The following is a 21,666-nucleotide window of genomic DNA, read 5'->3' as shown; positions in this document are numbered from 1 at the left end:
TTTCCACTTGAACTTTCCTGATTTATTCACTAAAAATACATACATTGATATGAAAAACTGGATTGCCTAAGCACAAGCTCTTTGCACAATTTTACAAACACGATATATACTCTAAATTTTGATGCAAGATATATATATATATATATTTTTTTTTTTTTTTTTTTTTTGCCTGTCTTTATTTACTGTGAATACACCTAAATGAAACATGAGGAAAAAATGTTTCTATAGTATAAAAAAATTGAAATCTGAAAAGCCATTTTTAATTTGTAACTATTCAATATCATTAAATTAAAAGCAAATACATATAAAAGCATAGAAAAACAAAATGAACTATCAATTAGTTACAGATATGTTATAAATAAACAGACTTACCTTTTTGGCACATTGGAACACATACCAAATGTAAACCTTGCCATCAAATCTATACAAGTTTCCATGAGTTCAGTGTGAAGTGTTGCCATTGTGTTGTCCAGTGGAAGCCGGATATCGCTGGAAGAAGGTGGAGGTGTTAAACTGGATACTCGAGACTGTGATTTGTGCCTTCAAGGGAGGGAAATTTAAAACAGGAAGACAGGGGACAAGGATAGAAATTAAGATGCAGGGGAAAGAATGAACAAGATGGCATGAAAAAAAAAAAAAAAAAACCTGAAAGGTTATTATAGAAATAAAATAGAACTGTCAGGCTGGTAGAAAGACTGGAATATTAATAGAAACTCAGATTGTTTAATAATAGACTGATTAATTTAAAGTTACAATGCCACATAAACAACATGTTTTCAACTATTGATTATACAAACAAAGCCCCAAAAAGATTTTAATTTACCATATCTGATTTATACCAATGAGAATGTAAGTAGGCAGACATAATATGATTTATAATTAAGCCTTAAAGTCAATGTGAAAGCTTAATTATGGGATCCCATAAGCATCAATCCCCTTGATTTCAGAGGTACAGTTTCAAAGATTTTGTGAAAAATAAAATGAAATATATTACAAACATTCTTGGGGGGGGGGGGATTATACAAGAGGTTGTTCTAAAGAAAAACAGAACAAAAAGATTGCACATTCTGCATTGAAAGAACAGGAGTGCTACCTTTTAACAACTAAACAACAATTTTAATTTATAATTTATTCAAGCAATTTTCCTTTTCATCATGAAATGCTAGAAATATAATTTGTTGGTAGTTGTAATCCCCCTAAGCACAGGAGGATCAATAATTGTAAATGACACATGTGGGATAGCAAGTTCTGATTTCATTCTTCATTGTGAAGAATTTATGGAGACACAATACAGTGTTAGAAAAATTACTTTACTTAACATTAAGAAAGTAACATTCAACTTTTCGACCTCTGTATTGAGGTCATCATCAGGAAAACATACATCTGTACAAGATACAAGCTACATGACAATACACTACACAAAACTAAGATGAATCTAAATGTTTGTTAATCATTACTCCAGCCTGACCTCTGGTGTTAAAAATAAAATAAAAAATAAACAAAATAAATAAATAAATAAAATTAAAAAAAATAATAATAAAATAAAATAAAATAAATTATATTAAAAAACAGAACTACATTAAACAATTTCTAAAGTCTTGTACTAAAATTTTCTTCTGTTTGTGGTTGTTCTGGATGCTATACTGGTTGAAGATCGGTCCTCCAAATTCTTGGAATAATTAATCCACTATTCTTATTTCAAATTTGGATGATATTTCAGCATTTCATTTGAATTTTCTTTCAAACCAGGTTTTGGTGCAGTGTAGGGATGTGGTGCCTATCCACTCAATTCTGTGACATGTTTGGAGTGCATGGTCTAACAGGCGTGTTTTACCATATCATCCTGTCTTGAAATGATAAGATTACTCGAGATACAGAGGAAATCTGAGGTAATGGAAATGATCTGAGTCAAAGGAATCTGGTCTGAAACTTCTGCAAGTTTGCATATTTCTCTAAATTAAAGGACAGATAGAAAAATAGTAGTTCCCTTTCGATCTTGTAGCTGGCAAGTCAGTCAGTATTCTGTTACAGCTCAGTGGGAATACTTGTGTAGGTACTGATCTAGTCTATCTATGGGCAAATGCATCATTCCTAAATCCAGTTCACTTAGAACAGACATCAGATCTGAATCCAACTTACAATGTTGGGCTAATATGAAATTCAGTATGTGTTCTGACACCACAGTACAACACATGAATATTATTTTGGTGTTCAAGCTTATAAGTTGATTATTACTTATTACTTACTTAATTTACTTATTTCCAACACTGTGCCAAAGTTCAACTAGCATCATCAGGGGAAAAAATACACTAGTATCAATAAGTGCACATGGGCAATACAGTAAGTGAGAATGAACAGGGGAGACCCAGTGAGGCCTATAATCCTAAATTATGTCGCCTACTGGGTTTGATTGAATCTTCCTGGTTGTTCATCTGACCGTCTACAGAAGTTCCTCCATAAAAGAAGCAGTTTAATACAACCACATTTATTGAGGTTAGGACAGAAGCAAATTGCTGAAGTTATGTCAGATATGCACTGCCAAGTGTGGCAGGAAATTGATTAAAGACGGGACATCTGCAGAATTACCGGAGGCAGTCATATCAAACTTTAACTCTCTGTGTTGAAATTTCAAGTGTTATGTTACATTTGACCGGTAATAAAAATTGTTCATCTATCGCTATTCACCTTCTATTGTCATTCAAAGTTGCATACCCCCCCCCTTTCAAAACACCCTGTATAATTTCATAGATGAAATTGCCCTGCAAGAAATTGATGATGGCATAGTTTTAGGGGTGATGATGGTTAGGGGAAAGTTGAAGTTCAGAGAACATATGGCAGATGGACAAAACTACTTAAAGGATCACTTGGATTTTAAGAAAATATACACCGACAGTAGATAATGAAATTTGTAATATTGTGCATAGATTCGGTTATCTCGGTATTTGGGGATATGGATATGGCAGAGAGGATTCAGATTTGTTTAGTTACTTCTTTTGATGATAGGTGATAAACTTTGCCAGCTGGCCAAGCAAATGAAAATGCTAGTGGTGCTAATGGGCAGTAGATGGCATTGGTGTAGTTGGAGTTTGTAGTTGGTGGATTGAGTGGTGGTGATGACAGAATTGCAATCCCTTGATATGAGTCTATACATGGTATCATGTATAGATCGCCAATACATGATATCATGTATTGGTGATCATTCAGATGCTCAGTCATAGGTCGTATGCATGCATAGTGTATATTCTCAAATCATCTACTCAACTCAAATCCCCCCCCAAGATTAAATCCTGAGTGTGCCACTGCACTGACCCATATACAAGAGTGATGTAAAAACCAGTGTGTCCATCTGCTGGCCTGTCAGTATCTCTGGTGTAGTAGTGAAGATTTTAGAGAAGTTGGTAAGAACTTGCATACAGACATGAGTAGACAGATGTTGGATCCTGAATGAAGGAATCTTGCAAAGAAGTCATTCATTCAGAATCGAACATATTAAACTTACAAACAAAGAGAAATACCTGCACATCAGCTGAAATTAAAAGTGAAACTTCTTCACTTTATGTATAAAATTTGTATTCTTTATTTCATGTACCATATGACCTCAAGGGCTCACATTAAAGTACGGGGATGGCAAACCCGAGGTACCTGATGCTGGACCATGCCTTACTTCATGTAATATATATCTGTTATATTATTCTGTAGACTGGTCCCTCCTCTTCTTTCTTTGCTTCTTTCTCCTCTCCTTGCTCCTTCCCCCTGATGCTATTAGAGTATTCGAGGGCTAGGGGTGAGTCTTTCCTATCTTGCTAAGTCATTTCATCTTATGCAGCCGCCGAAGGAGGCATGCTAGCCTCAATAGGTGCTGGTCCCAAACCCAGATAAATGCGAGGGTTGATGTCAGGAAGGGCATCCGGTCGGAAAACTTCAATGCCAGCTCAAACTATGATTATGAGTCAAAGAGAAAATGATATAAGGGCTAGGGCGTACCCCTTAAGCGACGCGCAGCCACATCACCCTACAGCTGTGAGAAATGGACGAGGGCTACCACATCAAGGGCAGGTGCGGTTAAGGAAGCGAGCCCAGCAGGTGGACAGGATGTTGCGAGTGGGAACACTGAATGTTGGAAGCATGACTGGAAGGGGAAGAGAGGTGGCAGACATGATGAGGAAGAGGAAGTTGGACATTTTATGTGTGCAGGAGACAAGGTGGAAGGGGGGAAAGACAAAGGAACTGGGAGATGGATATAAATTGTTCTACTCTGAAGCGAATAACGAGGGAAGAAATGGAATTGTGGTGTGTGGCAGAATGAAGGGTGAAGTACTGGATGTAGGTAGAAGGAATGACAGGATCATGTGAATGAAATTGGGTCTTGGAGAAGAGCGGGTGGTCGTATTATGTGTATATGCCCTGCAAGTTGGTTGTACAGCAGAGGAAAAAGATGAGTTCTGGAACGTGTTAGATGAAGAAATGAGGGAATTGGAAGAAAATGAGATGGTGATTGTCGGAGGAGACTTGAACGGACACATAGGAAGACAGAATAGAGACTGTGAAAGGGTGCATAGTGGCCACGGAGTGGGAATGATGAACCAGGAAGTAGAGAGGGTTGTGGACTTTGCAGTAGCGCTTGATCTGGCAATTGTGAACTCGTTTTTTCTACAAGAGGGAAGAACATTTGATAACATTTAGGAGTGGTAAACAGCTCACAAATTGACTACATTTTGACTAGAAGAAAACATCTTAAGATTGTGACAAATTGTAAAGTAATTCCAACAGATCAAGTAGCACAACAACACCGACTGCTGTGCGCAGAATTAAAAATAAGATCGAAGATAAGAACTTCTGGATGCCGTGAGATGAAGACAATTAAGTGGTTTCGCTTAAAAGAGGAGAGTGTGAGGAATCGTTTTAGGGAGAGGGTGTTAGAGAGGATTTCGGATGGACTGGAAAGTGTACAGGATTGGTGGAAACATAATTCAAAAGTAATCCTGAGCTGTACAATCGAGGTGCTTGGTGAGACATCTGGAAAGATTAGAGAGCAGAAGGAGGGTTGCTGGTGGAATAATGATGTACAAGTGGCAGTGACAGCTAAGAGGAAGGCAAAGCAGAAGTGGGATGAGTCAAGAGTGGAAGAGGACAGAGAGGTGTACAAAGAGAGAAAGCAAGAAGCCAAGAGAGTTGTGGCATAAGCGAAGGCCATGGCATATCAAGATCTGTATGATCAATTAGAAACAAAGGAAGGACAGAGAAAAATTTACCAACTAGCGAAATGTAGAAATAAAGCAGCAAAGGACATCTTACATGTGAGGCAGATCAAAGATGCTGAAGGAAGAGTATTATGGAGGGATGTGGACATAAGAAACAGATGGAAAATATACTTTGAGGGACTTTTGAATGAGGAAAATGCAAGAACTCTCAGAGGAGATGGGCAGCCTTCTGAGGGGATAGTGCAGAACATCAGTAGAGTGGAAGTGACGGAAGCCATGAAGAGGATGAGGAATGGAAAATCGGTGGGCCCCGACAGAATTCCAGTGGAGGCATGGAAGGCACTGGGGGAAGAGGGAATTGACCTGCTGTGGGACCTGTTCATGAAAGTTTGCCAACAGGAAAATATACCCGAGGAATGGAGGGAGAGTACTCTTGTCCCCATCTACAAGGGTAAAGGGGATGCACAAGACTGTAAAAATTACAGAGGAATAAAGTTGATGTCCCACACAATGAAGATTCTAGAAAGGGTTCGATGGTAGATTGAGGAAGGAGGTGGAGATTGCAAAGGAACAATTTGGCTTCATGCCTGGTAGATCAACAACAGATGCTATCTTTGGGTTATGGCAGATGATGGAAAAATATCGAGAGAAACAAGGGGAGCTACATCTGGTATTTATTGATCTGGAGAAAGCATACGATAGAGTGCCAAGGCAAGAAGTCTGGAGGTGTCTGAGGGAGAAGAAGGTGCTGGAGAAATATTTCAGGTTGGTGCAGGAAATGTACAGAAATGTGAAGACAAGTGTTCGGACCTGTTTGGGACAGACAGAAAGTTTTCAAGTAACAGTTGGCTTGCATCAAGGGTCAGCATTAAGTCCGTTTCTGTTTAATATTGTGATGGAGGTGGTAACAGAGGAGGTGAGAGAAGATGCGCCTTGGACAATGTTGTATGCAGATGACATCTTGTTGTGTGTAGATTCAAGAGAAGAAGCAGGAACTAAACTGGAAAGATGGAGAAAAGTACTGGAAGAGAGAGGTATGAGACTGAGCAGAAGTAAGACAGTATATGTGTTGCGCAGTGGGCGGCGGCCAGGAGACAGATCTGGAGCTGGAAGGAAATGTCATCAGGAAGGTGAGAGACTTTAGATACTTAGGTTCAACAGTGGAAGAAGATGGAGGAGCTGATGGATTGGAGCTACATCTGGTATTGTAGCTCCAATCAACTTGCAGGATACAAGTGGGTTGGAGGAACTGGAGGGAGGTGGCTGGAGTATTATGCGATAAGGGGGTGCCGAACAATCTGAAAGGCAAAATTTATAGGACAGTAGTGAGGCCAGCTATGACGTATGCTATAGAAACTGTGGCCTTGAGGAAAAATAATATCAGCAGGATGGAAGTAGCTGAGATGAGAATGCTTAGGTGGATGTGCGGTGTGACCAGAAAGGATCATCTGAGAAATGACTATGTCATGGGAACAGTGAAAGTTACGAACTTAGGAGCGAAAATACAGGAGGCAAGGTTGCGATTGTTTGGTCATGTGATGAGGAGGGAGGACGAATATGTGGGAAGAAGGGTCATGCAGATGGATGTGCAAGGAAGGCGGAAGCGTGGGTGGCCAAAGAAGAGATGGAGGGAGCTGGTAGAAGAGGACTTGAAGATGAAGAACTTGGATGTGGTGACAGCCCAAGACAGGAAGGTGTGGAGGAGACTCATTACAAACAGTGACCCGACTTAAGTGGGAGAAGCTGCAGAAGAAGATTTCATGTACCATATATTTAAACTATTGTGATTATATTAAGATTTTTTTAGAGTGTCTTAAAAGAGGGATAATCTGATTTAATTTAAGCCTCACTTAAGCTGTGTAAAAATAACTGTGAGTCATCAAATAGTTACTAAATAATAATTCTTGGAAGGTATAAAACTACACATGTACAGTGTAACACTGGTGGCAGTAGCATACACGGAACATACTTTGCCGCGAATTATGGGAATGCAAGAGCATAACAGCCTCGGGAGAGATAGGGATGAACTCAAGGGGAGAAAAGAGAAGGGTGTGCAAAGGGGATTCTGAAAAAGAGGGTGCTCTATAGAAGAACATAAGGGGACGAGCGCTGTATCGGAGAGGTCTCTTGTCGTATCGTTTTCCTGTTTGGTGGCTTGGAAGTTAGTGGGAATTTGCATAAAGCGGGGGGGGGGGGGGGATGAAGCGTCTGTGCTAAGATAAGATGTCAGACAGCAGGCTTTCTTGAAAATGGAGAAGGATTCTACACAGAGCTGAAGGTAAAAACTTCCAGTCCTAGCAGAATCAAGCCGTCGCTGAGAAGTCCCATTGAGTTGTTCCTGAAACGCAAAGATTTAAGTCCATTTTTGGCAGAAATAACGAAGATAGCGTAACCCCTACGTTACCGTATGGACAGCCAATAGACAAGAAGTAACCAGACGTACACGTGGTGCTGAAAGATGCGGGAAAAAGTTCAGTAAGGTGAAATTACTCTATTTTTGTGTATAAAATTCATCAGAAGAGAGAAGATTGTTTGTGAATGTGAAATTAAGAAACAGTATTCTGAAGAACTCTGTGGACAGTCTCTAATTAGAAAGTTAACCTCCTTTGAGAGAGTAAGAAGAATTGTTTGGAAAAGATCTTTAGTAATTGTATGTGATAGGATTAACTTAATGAGATCAGAATTGTGGATTTCAGTAACTGAGTAACATTAGAATGTTTGTTTATATTATCTTATAAATAGCATTTCAGAAAGGAATTTTAGTTTAACTTCATATCATTTGCTATCTACCCCAATTTTCAATTACTGTGTTTTACGATGTTTCTTAATCTTTGAATTAATTTAGAATATGTTAACCTCTTAAATCGAGTCTTTTTAGTTAGTATTGAGTCAAATTGAGTGTATGAATTTTTTATGTATTGTGTGTTTAGATATTCCAATAAACTTGTCATATTTACCTGAACCTGAGTCATGCCTGATTACGATTCCAAACTACCACTTATAAAAATAGAACCTATTTTGGAATTAAATAATGTATATAATTATAGATTTAGGTCACGAATGCAATAATCTGAATGTATACGGCAGTGTTAAAGTAAGATATTGTGTAAGAAAGTCTCAGAATCTAGTATTGTCTCCCTGAGCAAGGATCCTTTTCTGCTATAGGATACTGGCTGGCTCAGCAAAATATAAATTCGCCAGTATCCGAAGAGGAAACAATCCTAGATGTAAGCATATTACGCCCGATATCTGACGAAGTAAAATAGCGATAGAAAGATAGAATAGGAAGAGATAAATCAGGAAATATAGAGAAAGTAACGACATACCAATAGAACAGCCGCTAGGATTTTAATTTAATAAGGTTTTGAATAAGAAAGGATTTAATCAGCAAGAAACTAATTAAATAAAAACATAAATATAAAAATTTAATACAGACAAGCTATACTCTAAAGGGAAGTCATGCTTTAGCAATTTGCTCATATTTTATAATAACAATGTTATGGCTAAGTTGGATAAAGGGAACGGATACTCTACAATACTTTTGGATTTTGCTAAGGCATTTGATAGGATACCACATGAAAGGTTGTTGCATAAACTGGAGAATATGGTTTTGGAATATAAACACTTGACTTGGGTCAGTGTGGTGGCACACTCAGGATTTAATCTTGGGGGAGGGTTGAGAATATACAGTACGCATCGCATACGACCTATGAGCATCTGAATGATCCACCAATACATGATACCTGTCATTTTCTCTGGCCTGGGTCAGGCAAACAAAGCAGTGCTCGATCTGCCTGAGCACTACTTCGTTCACCTTGTGTTCACAGTGGCCGTGATTCCAGAGAGCTATAGGATATTCCCACCTTATGTGACTGCTAATTCATAAGTAGTATAGAAATAGAAGACACGACATGACATAAATAAAAAAATTAATTTTAATTAGGAAAACATTTTTGGAAAATTTTCTAGTTTTTTACCCTTTTACTTTGGGGGTGGCAGAGGCCCCCCCACCAAATTCTTCTACTTAAGTTCTTCCTTTTACTCATAGCATAATGAAAAAATTCTTTTGGGTTGCCTTTCCCTTACAAAATTAACTTCTTTACGTACTCTGACCCTACTCAAACAATATATAAAACTTATAACTTTTCTGGCCTGCTCTTTATATACTTTGTAACTCCTCTTACCTTTATTCTCAAGAGATGTCATCCACATTATCATCTTATGAATATCTTGGTTAATAAGGGTGCTTATTCATTTCACTCTTATCATATTTGTTCTTTGATTTCTAGGACACATTCAGATACTGCATCATTTGAGCATCTTACACTCCCTTTCAACAACCACTTCAGTTTAAACCAACAGTGATGTAAAAGGTGTGTATCAGACCAGAGTATATTGTGGTCAGTGTACACTCTGTGATGTGACAAGCCAAATTTTTATTGTGGGCGATGTAAGACAGGTGTTCCTGCAGTCATTTTTCATCTTCTGAATATCTTCTTTCTTTAAAGTACAAGTGGAGGCAATCACACTGAACTTGATAAACACCAGAGAGGGAAAGAGTGGGGGGGGGGAGCTTGTTTATCTTTGGTGGAAGGCAACCAGGAGGAGATTTTATTAACAAGGAATATAGAAACTAAACTGTATCTTTTCAAGATTTCTGCAATTGCTTCAGAGATAGCTGCAATGGGAATTGGGGATCACTATACAGGTTCAGAATTCCTAAGGAGAGGCTTGTAAGTGTTACAGATGCTCTTAATAAAGCAAATGTTGTCTGACCCAATTCCAAGGATCTCGGATTATGGCCATGACACCATCCAAAGCATCATGCTACAGAATAGCTTTGCCTCAAGAAATATTAAAATTGCAGGCCTGGTTGGCCGAATGGTTAGCGTATCCACTCTCCAGCCAAAAGACTGTGGGTTCAAATTCAGTTGCAGGCATGGATGTTTGTGGTTGTCTGTGAAAATACTAGTGGTAGATGGCATTGGTGTAGATCATCAGTTCCAAACTAGTGGTATACGTACTCCCCCCCCTGGGGGGGGGGGGTACGTGTCATTGGCACATTATTAGTTCAGTTATTTACTGAGTATAAGTAAGTAAGTGTGTTACATTAAGATAGGCACTGAACAAAAGTGTCAGTATTTAAAAACAGCTACACGTGCAGGCACAAACTTGACTTACTTGTCTGTTTGCTCACTTGGGAAATAGGATTAAAAACCAAGTTTATATAAAATTTCCTACAGGTACTTTCATGGACACTGTTTCACCAAACTAGCATCCATCATCTTCATTCGATGCATGGCACTGATCTACTATAGGTTCTTCCACCTCTTGTGTGCAGGAGTGATACATATAAAGAACCTTTGGAGAGCCTTTGTTCACAAGATCACCAAGAGTGAAAAACAATTGGATGGTACATAACAACCACAGTTCTGTCCATTTATCTGTTACAATTTTAAGTTATAACTTCTAGACATTGATTATTAGTGCTTGCATATAGTGACAAACTATTTGCCTAAAGATGCTGGTTATAAAACCAGTGAAACATTAGCAGTGAAAGAAAAAAATCTGTTATTTATTTTGTTCCTTTCGTGATGTCAATTCACCTGAAAACTGTAGATGAATACCTTCACTATATTCTTTAGTAATCTGATTTACTGTTTGCAAGTGAGCTCTTGGAAAAGTTTTCCTAAGTCCTGCTTACTCATACTGGTTTGCTTCTAGTCTGCCAAGGATTCTGTTTTGAATAACTGTAATAAACTAGTTGTTATAGGAAATAAGACCGAGTAGTCCATAGTTGATTATGTATTTTCTAATTTTTCTTATGTTAAAGGATTATCCTTCATTTCAGCCAATGATTTGGGATGAAATCAATGATAATAACATTTTAAAGTAGATAACAATTCTTCTAAATCAAATTTTAATAGTCCAACATTTAATGCAACATTTTTTTGGAGTTAGAATACACTTTCTTATAGAAATTACTCACCATTTTTAAGATTTCTGTTTTGCTGGTTGAGAGGCTCTCTTTCCAATTTGATTGATCAATTTCTTACCAGTAGACATCCCCTCTTTTTCAGTTTTTAAGCTACTATTATTTTCTAAAATCTCTTGTTAATGCAGTAGCATTCTGCACATCCTTTCTAATTCCTGTCTCTCCATTTTTTTTTCCAGCTAAAAAGCAGAGTAAGTTATATATCATCGGCATCATCAGTCATTTTCTGTCCACTGCTATGTTAAATGATGAAGACCTCTCCCCAAATTCTTCTGTTCTGACTAATTTATGCTACGAATTCCAGTCATCTCTTTAATTTCATCCTCCCACTGTTTCTTCAGTCTTCCAATAGCTATTTTTCTATCTCTGGGGTATCAATTTGATATCAACTTGGTTCATTTTTGAATGTCATTTCTTGTAATATGATTCCATTGCGATTTAGAGCTGAATCTACTGAGCTGAATGGTAATATCAAGTAGGGACCTATCCATTTTCTTCTGAACAGTCCTCAACTTATTGATCAATTTTTAGTCAGTCAGTCAGTCAGTCAGTCAGTCACACACACACACACACACACACACACACACACACCCACACCCACACACATACACTGCTTGGAAAGAAATCAACAGAAATGCCCATGGGCAAGGTGAAAGTGCCATGTAATGTGTCGCATGTTTGTAGGAAACTGGAGGAATATATGATGCTCCCAAGCCAGTGCAACTGTGTCTAGGTGAAATAGCAGTGAGAACAAAAATGATAGACTTTGAAAGAGTGAAAGAGGTGTTGTGATAGGATGCCATGTTGTAATAATATTTATTTAGCAAACTGTTGACAAATTGGGCCATTGCAGATCAACAATCACTCCTACCATACTGAAATGAATGCACAGAGTCTACAGCAAGTGGTACCCACAGTGGAGAACCCACCACACCATCAAATGTGACCATAGGGTGTAATGGTCACGTTTTATGTAAAAACCACCCTTCATAGGTTGACACATTGAATGTGGAATCATGGGCATTGAATGGAGCACAAATCTGCACAAAAACCTAGGCTCACAACGGAAACTGTTGTGAGCCTAGGTTCTGACTTACCTGACCATGCAGTGTTGTCTTCAGTGGTGCAAAGAGCATGTACAATGGGATGTAGAATTGGAATGCTATGTCATGGAGAGCCAAATCATGCTATACTCTCTATGGATGAGTGTGGCAGATGCACAGTGAAGATCTCATACCAGAGTGTGTAACCCCAATTATGAAATTCAGAGGTAGCAATGTAATAGTATGGTCCTATTTATTCTGGTTAGGCCCACAGACGTATCTGAACATTCTGGACATTGTGCTCCCAACTTCGTGGCATTTCTACGAAACTGACCAATGTCTCTTTTAGCAAAACAATGTACTGTGTTTTGCTAAGGCTGCTGCTGTAACTGTATGGTTTGTGGACATGAATGTCGCCATGATTGACTGGCCTTCACAGAGTGTTGAACTTAACCGTAATCAACATCTGAAGGATGATAGCATCGGGTGAAGCCAAGGAATATCTACCCTCCACAACATCACTACATGCCTAAAAAAAGAATAGTTCAAAATTCTCACTGATCGCTATCATCCCCCTTGTGGAGAGTACTCCCTGTAAGATTGCTGAAGTCACTGGCAAAAGAAAGTCCTACATCTTATTAAGGTGTAGTAGTTGTTTGTTCCTTATATTATGGTGTCCATTGATTCTCTCCAAGCAGTGTGTGTGTGTGTAAAATGGCAATCAAAAGAACAGTATGTACAAAAGTTTTAAAAAGATTTCAATTGAGCAGTTTTTACAGATAAAATGCAGACTCGACTACAGAAACATTATGCAAGAAAATCTGGAGCAGTTTGAAAATAAAAACCAAACCTTGAAGTCTCAAGAGCAAATTCTGAAGAAGAAATTAACTGATTCAGCTAGAGAGATATCTAGTCAAGTTGTCTCAAATGATAGAAAAATAAGAACCCCATGGTAGATACAAGAAGTTAAAGAAGTAGTCCTGGAAAAGAAAAAATCACGCCAAAAGTTTCCAGAGAATAAGTCGGCAGACATCCTAAAAGAATACACAGAAAAATGTAAGAGAGCTAAGCTATGTGTAAAAGTAGCTAAACAAAAGAAATGGAAAAGTTTTGTAAGAATATGGAAAATAAATATCAGGAAGGTGGCTAAATGTTCTAGAGGCTGTTGAAAAAGCTTAGAAATGGATGAAAGAGAACTACAAAAGGAATGATAAGGGTGATAAAGGATCGCAGATCCTTTATCACCTTTCCTGAAAACTGAAGATATGGATATTTTAGATATATGGAGTAATTACTTGGAAACACTTAAACAAAACAAGCAGTGGCAGAACCATACCAGAAAATTTTCCACAGGAATACAAAGAAGAGTACATATCAATTCTTGAGCTAAAAAAATTCATCAAAAACTTGAAATGTGGAAAGACAGCTGAAGCAGATGATGTTCGATCAGAAATGTTTAAGTATGGAGGAATAAATATTTTGCAGTTCAGAGGGCCTGAACAAAAGGTTGAATTCCAGATGATTGGACTACAGTTCTAATAGTTTCCAACTATAAAAAAGGTAAAATAAAGCTGAATGTAAGTATTACACAAGAATTTCTCGCCTAAGTGTTCCAAGAAAGATTTAGCAAGCATACTTGAAAAGAGGTTGAGAAAGATTGTGGAGAAGAAACTTGGAGAAGAAAGAGCTGGGTTCAAGCCAAACAGAGGTTGTCAAGATAAGATTTTAGCTTTAAGACAAACGGTTGAGAGATCCAGGCAATATGACAAGGATTAGTACTTAAGTTTTGTAGATCTGGAAAAATCATATCATATAGGGGTGCATAAGGGTCAAAGCTATATAACTGAGAGGAAACCTCCACACAGCCTTTAAAGGAATGCAGAGAACCGACCAGTGCTTCTGACCTAATGTTTAATCTTCACCTTCTCGTGGTGCACCCTGTTGGGTATCAACCTGGATACTGAAAGAACAAGGATGGGCTGGCAATTTGGGACGTAGCCAACTAAATTGTATTCTTATAGGCTTAAACCAAAATACAAAATGATGGTACAACATGACAAAATTTCATGCCGGCTGGGACGTTGCTGGTTAAACAAGGCCCCCGTTGTTTTTGCCAGGGAACCAGGGCAAACATCGAAAAGTCAGCTACTGGAAAAATCTGAAAACACACCCCAACTCAACATCACCAGAGATAAAGATTGGTACTATCAACATAAGAAGCCTGAATGGCAAAGAAATGGAGCTAGCTGAGGAATTATCAACATAATAGGGGTAACTGAAACAAAAAAGAAAAACTGGTGAGATCTTTCTGAGCAATAAATACAAAATGTTATATTCAGGCAATGACAATCAAGGAAAAGAAGGAGTAGCCATAGTATTCAATGATAAATACGATGCTAATCTTCTTGAATGGCAGGCAGTCTCAAGTAGAGTGATGTGGGCAAATATCAGAATGGGGAACTGGACAATAAGACTTATATGTGACTATGGCCCCACAGAAGGTTCTACTAAGGTAATAGTGGATGAATTTTTTGAGGCTTTTAGAGAAAGCAACTGACACAATGAAAAAGGAAAAGTTGGTCCTTGTTGGGATCTAAATAGCAGAGTAGGAAATAATTGTCAGACATACAAAAATATTTTGGGAAAATTTGCAGAAAAGAGCAAAGCTAATAATAATTGCAAATAACTGTTGGATTTCTGCTCAGGACATGGGCTGTTTATTACTAACACCATGTTCCAACATAAAAATGTGCACATATTCAAATGGAGAGAAGAGGCAAGGAATCAGAAAAGTCTCATTGACTATGTTATTGTTGATAGTGATGTTTTCTCCCTGGTGCAGGACACCAGAGTGTACAGAGGATTGAAATTAAAAGTGATCACTATTTAGTCTTGAGCAGGATAAAATTGAATTTCATATTGAGAAGAATAACATGTAAGAAAGTTTTAAAGTGAATAAAAGTTGAGCAGCTCCCAGATGTGAACTGTAGACTAAAATACACAAAGATTATTGAAAAAAAAAATGAAAGAATTTGAGACCGGAAACCAAACCTTGGAGATTCAGTGGCAAGCCTTGAAGAAAACTCTGATTGATTCAGCCAGAGAGGCATGTGGTGAGGTTGTCTGCAAGGATAGAAAAATCAGAACTCCATGGTGGACACAGGAAGTTAAAGAAGAAAGCATATCAAAAGTTCCTGGCAAATAAGTCAGCTTGTGCTCTTAGAGAATACAGAGACAAATGTTAAAAAGCTAAACACTGTGTAAAACTAGCTAAACAAAAGTCATGGGAGGACTTTGGTAACAACCATCATCATCATCAAATTCCTGCCATGTACCCTCAAGGGGTGTACAGGATATGACAGTGTTACATGAAAAAATTACATCATTACTAACTTCCTATCTACAATTTTCCTCCAAATCAGTCTGTTACTTGTCAAGACTCCAACATTATCAGATCTTATATTTCTATCGTCTAAGGCACTTTGTACCGTATCAATCCACCTATATCTTGGTCTTCCTCTGGGTCGTTTTCCTGCCAACCTGGCAGAGAACACTTGTTTTGCTAATCTTTCCTCTCCCATTCTATTTAAGTGACCATACCATCTGAGATTAGCTCTGCTAACGCATTCCTGGATGCTGACAATGTCAAGTTCTTTCCTAATATCCTCATTTTTAATATGATATTGCCATTGATGCCATCTGTTCACGGCTCTAATCTTTCTCAGGACTCTCATATCTGCGGTCTCTAGTCTTTGGTCAAGTGTTTTACTTCTGACCCAGCTCTCAGATCCATAAGTTAAAATTGGTTTGAACACAGTCTTGTATACAGCTAATTTAGTGTTCCGACTAATTTCTTTCTTATTCCATATGAATTTATTCAATTGACTTCCCACGATACCAGCTTTGCTGATGCTGTTGTCTATTTCTATATTTAGTTTACCATCTTCAGTAAAAATTGTGCCTAAGTAGCTGAAATGTTTTACTTGTTCCACAGGTTCTCCATTCACAACACAGTTGACATTTTCAATGATTCTGCCTATTTTCATTGTCTTTGTCTTTTTATTGCTGACCTTCATACCATATCTATTACAACAGCTATTCAATTTAGTCAGAGAATCTTGCAGACTTGTAGCAGATTTATTTAGAAGTATAACATCATCCGCATAAAGCAAAGAGCTGATATTAACATCTCCAATTTTGATATCAGGTTTAATACCACATTCCTTCATAATGTGATCCATATAGATAATGAATAACAGAAGGGATAATGTACATCCTTGTCTCACACCGGATTTAACATTAAATCATCTTCCTGAACTTCCATCAATTCTAACTGCTGACTCACAACTGAAATAAAGACTAAGTATTGCTTGATATAATGCCCCATTGACACCATATAACTGCAGCGTATTAAATAGCTTCTCTCTTGGCACCTTGTCATATGCCTTTTCCAAATCGACAAAACTTAAATACAGATCTTTGTTATATTCCCATGCTTTCTCGACTATTTGTCGTAAAGTGAAGATCTGATCCTGACAGCCTCTATTTGGCCTGAATCCAGCTTGTTCTTCACCAAGCTTTTCTTCCACAATTCTTCTCAACCGTTTCTCAAGTATACTTGCATAGATCTTGCCAGGAACACTCAGTAGGGAAATACCTCTGTAATTCTCACATTCAGTTTTATTTCCCTTTTTATATATGGGTACTATGAGAGCTCTACTCCAATCATCAGGAATTCGTCCCTCTGTCCAGGCTTTCTGAACTATGCAGTGCAGCCACTGTAAGACTCTTATACCACCATACTTCAGCATTTCTGGTCGAATATCATCTACTCCTAAAATAAAATAAAAAATGATGGTACAACATGACAAAAAAATTTGGTAACAACATAGAAAATAAATATCAAGAAGGTGGCAAAATATTATGGAGGTTGTTGAAGAAACTTAGAAGTGGAGGAAAGTGTACAGTAAGAGGAGTTAGAGATGATAAAGGTGACACGAAAACGGGAGAAAAAGATATCCTTGAAGTATGGGGTAATTACTTCGAAAAATTACTAAATGAAACAAGCAGTAATAGTACAATGGTAAAAAACACTCAACAGGCATAGAGTCAGGAATACATATCCATATACTTGAAGTAGAAAAAGCCATCAATGGCTTGAAATGTGGAAAGGCAGCAGGAGTAGATGATATTTGACCAGAAATGCTGAAGTATGGTGGTATAAATGTCTTACAGTGGCTGCACTGCATAGTTCAGAAGGCATGGACAGAGGGACGAATTCCTGATGATTGGAGTGGAGCTCTCATAGTACCCATATATAAAAAGGGAAAAAAACTGAATGTGAGAATTACAGAGTTATTTCCCTACTGAGTGTTCCTGGCAAGATTTATGCAAGTATACTTGAGAAATGGTTGAGAAGAATTGTGGAAGAAAAGCTTCTTGAAGAACAAGCTGGATTCAGGCCAAATAGAGGCTATCATGATCAGATCTTCACTTTATGACAAATAGTTGAGAAATCATGGGATGGGAATTTACGTTTTGTTGATCTGGAAGAGGTACATGACAAGGTGCCAAGAGAGAAGCTATTCAATACTCTACAGTTATATGGTGTCAACGGGGCATTATATCAAGCAATACTTATTAGTCTTTATTTGAGTTGTAAGTCAGCAGTTAGAATTGAAGGAAGTACAGGAAGATGGTTTAATGTTAAATCTGGAGTCAGACAAGGATGTACATTATCCCCTCTGTTATTCATTATCTATATGGATCACATTAAGAAGGAAAGTGGTATTAAACATGATATCAAAATTGGAGAAGATTCCCTGACTAAATTGAATAACTGTTGTAATAGATATGGTATGAAGGTCAGCAATAAAAAGACGAAGACAATGAAAATAGGTAGAATCGTTGAAAATGTCAACTGTCTTGTGAACAGAGAACCTGTGGAACAAGTAAGACATTTCAGCTACATAGGGAAGATTTTTCATATGGAATAAGAGAGAAATTAGTCAGAACACTATATTAGCTGTATACAAGACAGTGTTCAAACCAGTTTTAACTTATGGATCTGAGAGCTGGGTCAGAAGTAAAACACTTGACCAAAGACTAGAGACTGCAGATATTTTCCCAGAGTCCTGAGAAAGATTAAAGGCATGAACAGATTGCACCAATTGCAATATGATATTAAAAACGAGGATATGAGGAAAGAACTTGACATTGTCAGCCTCCAGGAATGCGTTAGCAGAGCTAATCTAAGGTGGTATGTTCACTTAAACAGAACAAGCAAAGAAAGATTAGCAAAACAAGTGTTCTCTGCCAGGTTGGCAGGCAAAAGATCCAGAGGAAGACCAAGATATAGGTGGATTGATACGGTTCAAAGTGCCTTAGATGATAGAAATATAAGATCTGATAATGTTGGAGTCTTGAGAAGTAACAGACTGATTTGGAGGAAAATTGTAGATAGGAAGTTAGTAATGATGTAAATTTTTCATATAGTACTATCATATACTGTACACTCTTTGAGTGTACATGGCAGGAATTTGATGATGATGATGATGTAAAAATCATATGACAAGTTGCCCAGAGAAAAGCTTTTCAAAACACCACAATTATATGTTGTAAACGAAACATCATCCAGAGCAATACATAATCTATATTTAAGTTGTAAGTCAGTTAGAATGGAAGGAAAAAGTTTGATGTAAAATCAGGCATGAGACAAGGATAAATATGATCTCAACTCTTTTCATCATCTGTATGGATCACATTCTGAAAGAATGTGTCATTAGGTCTGATATTAGAAATGGAAACATCTAACTTAGTTCTTTGTTTTATGCAGATGATGTTGCACTCCTAAACACATCTAAGTGCAAGTTTCCAGGATTCTCTAAATAAACTGAATAACAGCTGTAACAAACTTTGCATGAAAATCAACAATAGAAAGACCAAACTATAAAAATAGGCAGAAACATTGAACACATTCACTGCATTCTGAATGGAGATTCTATAGAACAGGCAAAATATTTCAGTTATTTAGGTACAGTTTTATTGAAGATTCAGGTCAAATCTGGAAATTGACAACAGAATAAGCAAAGCTGGTATGGTGGATAGTCAGATGAATAAATTTATATGAAAAAAGAGAGAAATTATCCAAAATACCAAACTAGTAATATAATATATAAGACAGTAGTCAAACCAATTTTAAGTTATGGATCTGAGAGTTGAGTTACGAATAAAGCACTTGATCAAAGACTAGAAACCATATACATGAGAGTTCTAAGATAAATTAAGGATGTGAACAGATGATATCAATGGCAGAATTATATTAAAAATGAAGATATTAGAAAGGAACTTGACCATTGTTAGCATTCAAGAATGGGTATGCAGAGCTAATCTAAGGTGGTTTAAGGTCACTTAAACAAAATGGAAGAGGAAAGATTTCAAAACAGGTGTTTGATGCCAGTATGGAAAGAGACCCCAGAGGATGACAAAGGTCTAGCTGGACTGATTCAGTTAGAAGTGCCTTAGAAACATGAAATGCTATATTTGACAATATTGTAGTGATTGACAAGTAATATACATATTTGGAGGAATATTGTGGAAAGGAGATTAATAATAATGTAAATTTAATCATGGAATGCTGTCATAGTAGCCTGAACACCCCTAGAGGGTACATACAGGGTGTTCGGGATAAATTTGACATATTTATAATTAATTATATTTTTCCGTAAGTTACATGTATTAACACACACTTCTCTTCATTTAAAAGTTTGGACCCTTCTTCATTCATATACAAGATGTCAGAAAGGATGGATAGTTGGAACCCACCTGAATCACGGAAGAGAATAACTTGTATCATGATGATTCGTGCCTGCCATCAAAATAAGGATATTACGACTGCTGCCCAATGCTCCCTGAATACAGTAAAAACAATCAGGCATGAACTAGAGACTTGCAATGGTGACTACGAGGATGTAGCAAGAAGAAAGATCCCTAGCAGACGATCTGATTGCGTTCGTACAGCAGAATTCCTCGCAAATCTGCAGGAACAGGTGTTGAAGAACCCTGGCATTGGAATTCGGGCTTTGTTCGTGGAGTTGCTAACTGTAGTCAAGCCCTGGATAACAAGGGTAGCCAATGGTAGGCCGTATGTATGGCAGCAGGATTCGGCCCCTTGCCACACCTCTGGGAAAAGTCAAAAATGGTTGTCTGAAAATTTCTACGACTTCACCAGTCCAAATGTTTGGCCTCCAAACTCCCCAGACCTTAACCCCATGGATTATTTTGTATGGGGCGCAGTTGAAAAAGACACCAATCGCACTTCCAGTAATACAAAAGCCCAGTTAATGGATAAAATTAAAACAGTTTTTGCGGCCCTTCCCAGGGAGACTGTAGCATCAGCTTGTTCGAGGTTCCGAAGCAGAATTGAAGCTGTGATCGATGCTAATGGTGGTTATTTTGAGTAAATCTTGTTGATAGTATTGTAATTAACTCTGCCTGTAATGTTTTTTTGTCAATTCATTAAATTTAATAGATACAAAGAAGATTTTCTTTTTCCTTACGAAACTGTCAAATTTATCCCGAACACCCTGTATATAAAGAAATTAATGATGATAAAAAAGCATGTTGAGATTTAAAAAATGACATTCTGAGAGCAGGTCATGAATAGAATACTAAATAAACCGTGCCACTTAACTGACTTTAATGTATTTAATGATTAAGCCTTACCTGCGGCCACTTGCATCATTCAGACTACTACTTCTCTTTCTCTGAGCTGAGTCATCATTCAGTCCCTGAGCAATAGTGCTATTTTCTTCAAACTGTAGGAAAATATTTGCACGAAGTCCCTACAGAATTAATTATATTTCGTTAGTTATATATAATGGAATCTATCCCAAATAATGAAACTGTATTTTCAATAATAATAATATTTGTATGGGGTTTCCCTCCTTTCTTTCTAGTCCCTTTGTCGGGAACAGGTTGAGCCCTCCTAATGAGGGATTATGTGTATATATATATATACGTACGTACATACATACATAAATATATATATATATATATATATATTTTTTTTTTAAGACCGTAGATTTATATTTTAAAGACAATGTGTGTTCACAGGCAGTTTGCCTGTTCTGATGAATTTCCGAGTGGAAAAACCTCTCCCACCACGAGACCTGCTAACTCACCTTTAGTTGAAAGAGACCTCAGAACTGAGGTCTTTCTGAAAAAAGGGATTCATCTATACCGACTGAACTACAGAGGATCTCTTATTTATAAAAGTTCAAACTATCTTACAAAATAATTATTTGTACTAACTGCATATTACTATTATTATGTGACACCTCCACAGAGTCCAAAGACTCATCGAGGGAGGGCACCTACTCTACAGCTCTCTGTCTCCACCAACTACAACTAACCGCAACTACACCAA

At 37.5% G+C, this 21,666-nt stretch overlaps 1 protein-coding gene across 4 annotated transcripts in view; it reads right to left on the bottom strand.

Moving 5' to 3' along the window:
* Positions 1–21,666, bottom strand: part of gig (TSC complex subunit tuberin) — a 943,661-nt gene that overhangs the window by 319,241 nt on the left and 602,754 nt on the right. For 3 of the 4 annotated variants that reach the window (XM_090415521.1, XM_090415523.1, XM_090415525.1), the window contains 2 exons: positions 20,964–21,082; positions 373–540 (listed from right to left, as the gene is read on the bottom strand). In XM_090415521.1, coding sequence (XP_090271647.1) covers positions 373–540; positions 20,964–21,082 — 287 coding nt within the window. The remainder of the gene's footprint in view (positions 1–372; positions 541–20,963; positions 21,083–21,666) is intronic. The other variant, XM_090415524.1, reaches the window with a different exon arrangement.

Source organism: Typopeltis vanoorti, chromosome 3, assembly GCF_054136105.1.
Source record: "Typopeltis vanoorti isolate ZY-2024b chromosome 3, IOZ_Tvanoo_1.0, whole genome shotgun sequence".
In the NCBI taxonomy this organism is placed as follows: domain Eukaryota; kingdom Metazoa; phylum Arthropoda; class Arachnida; order Uropygi; family Thelyphonidae; genus Typopeltis; species Typopeltis vanoorti.
Note: the sequence above shows the minus strand (reverse complement) of the source record. Positions and strands in the feature narration are given on the sequence as shown.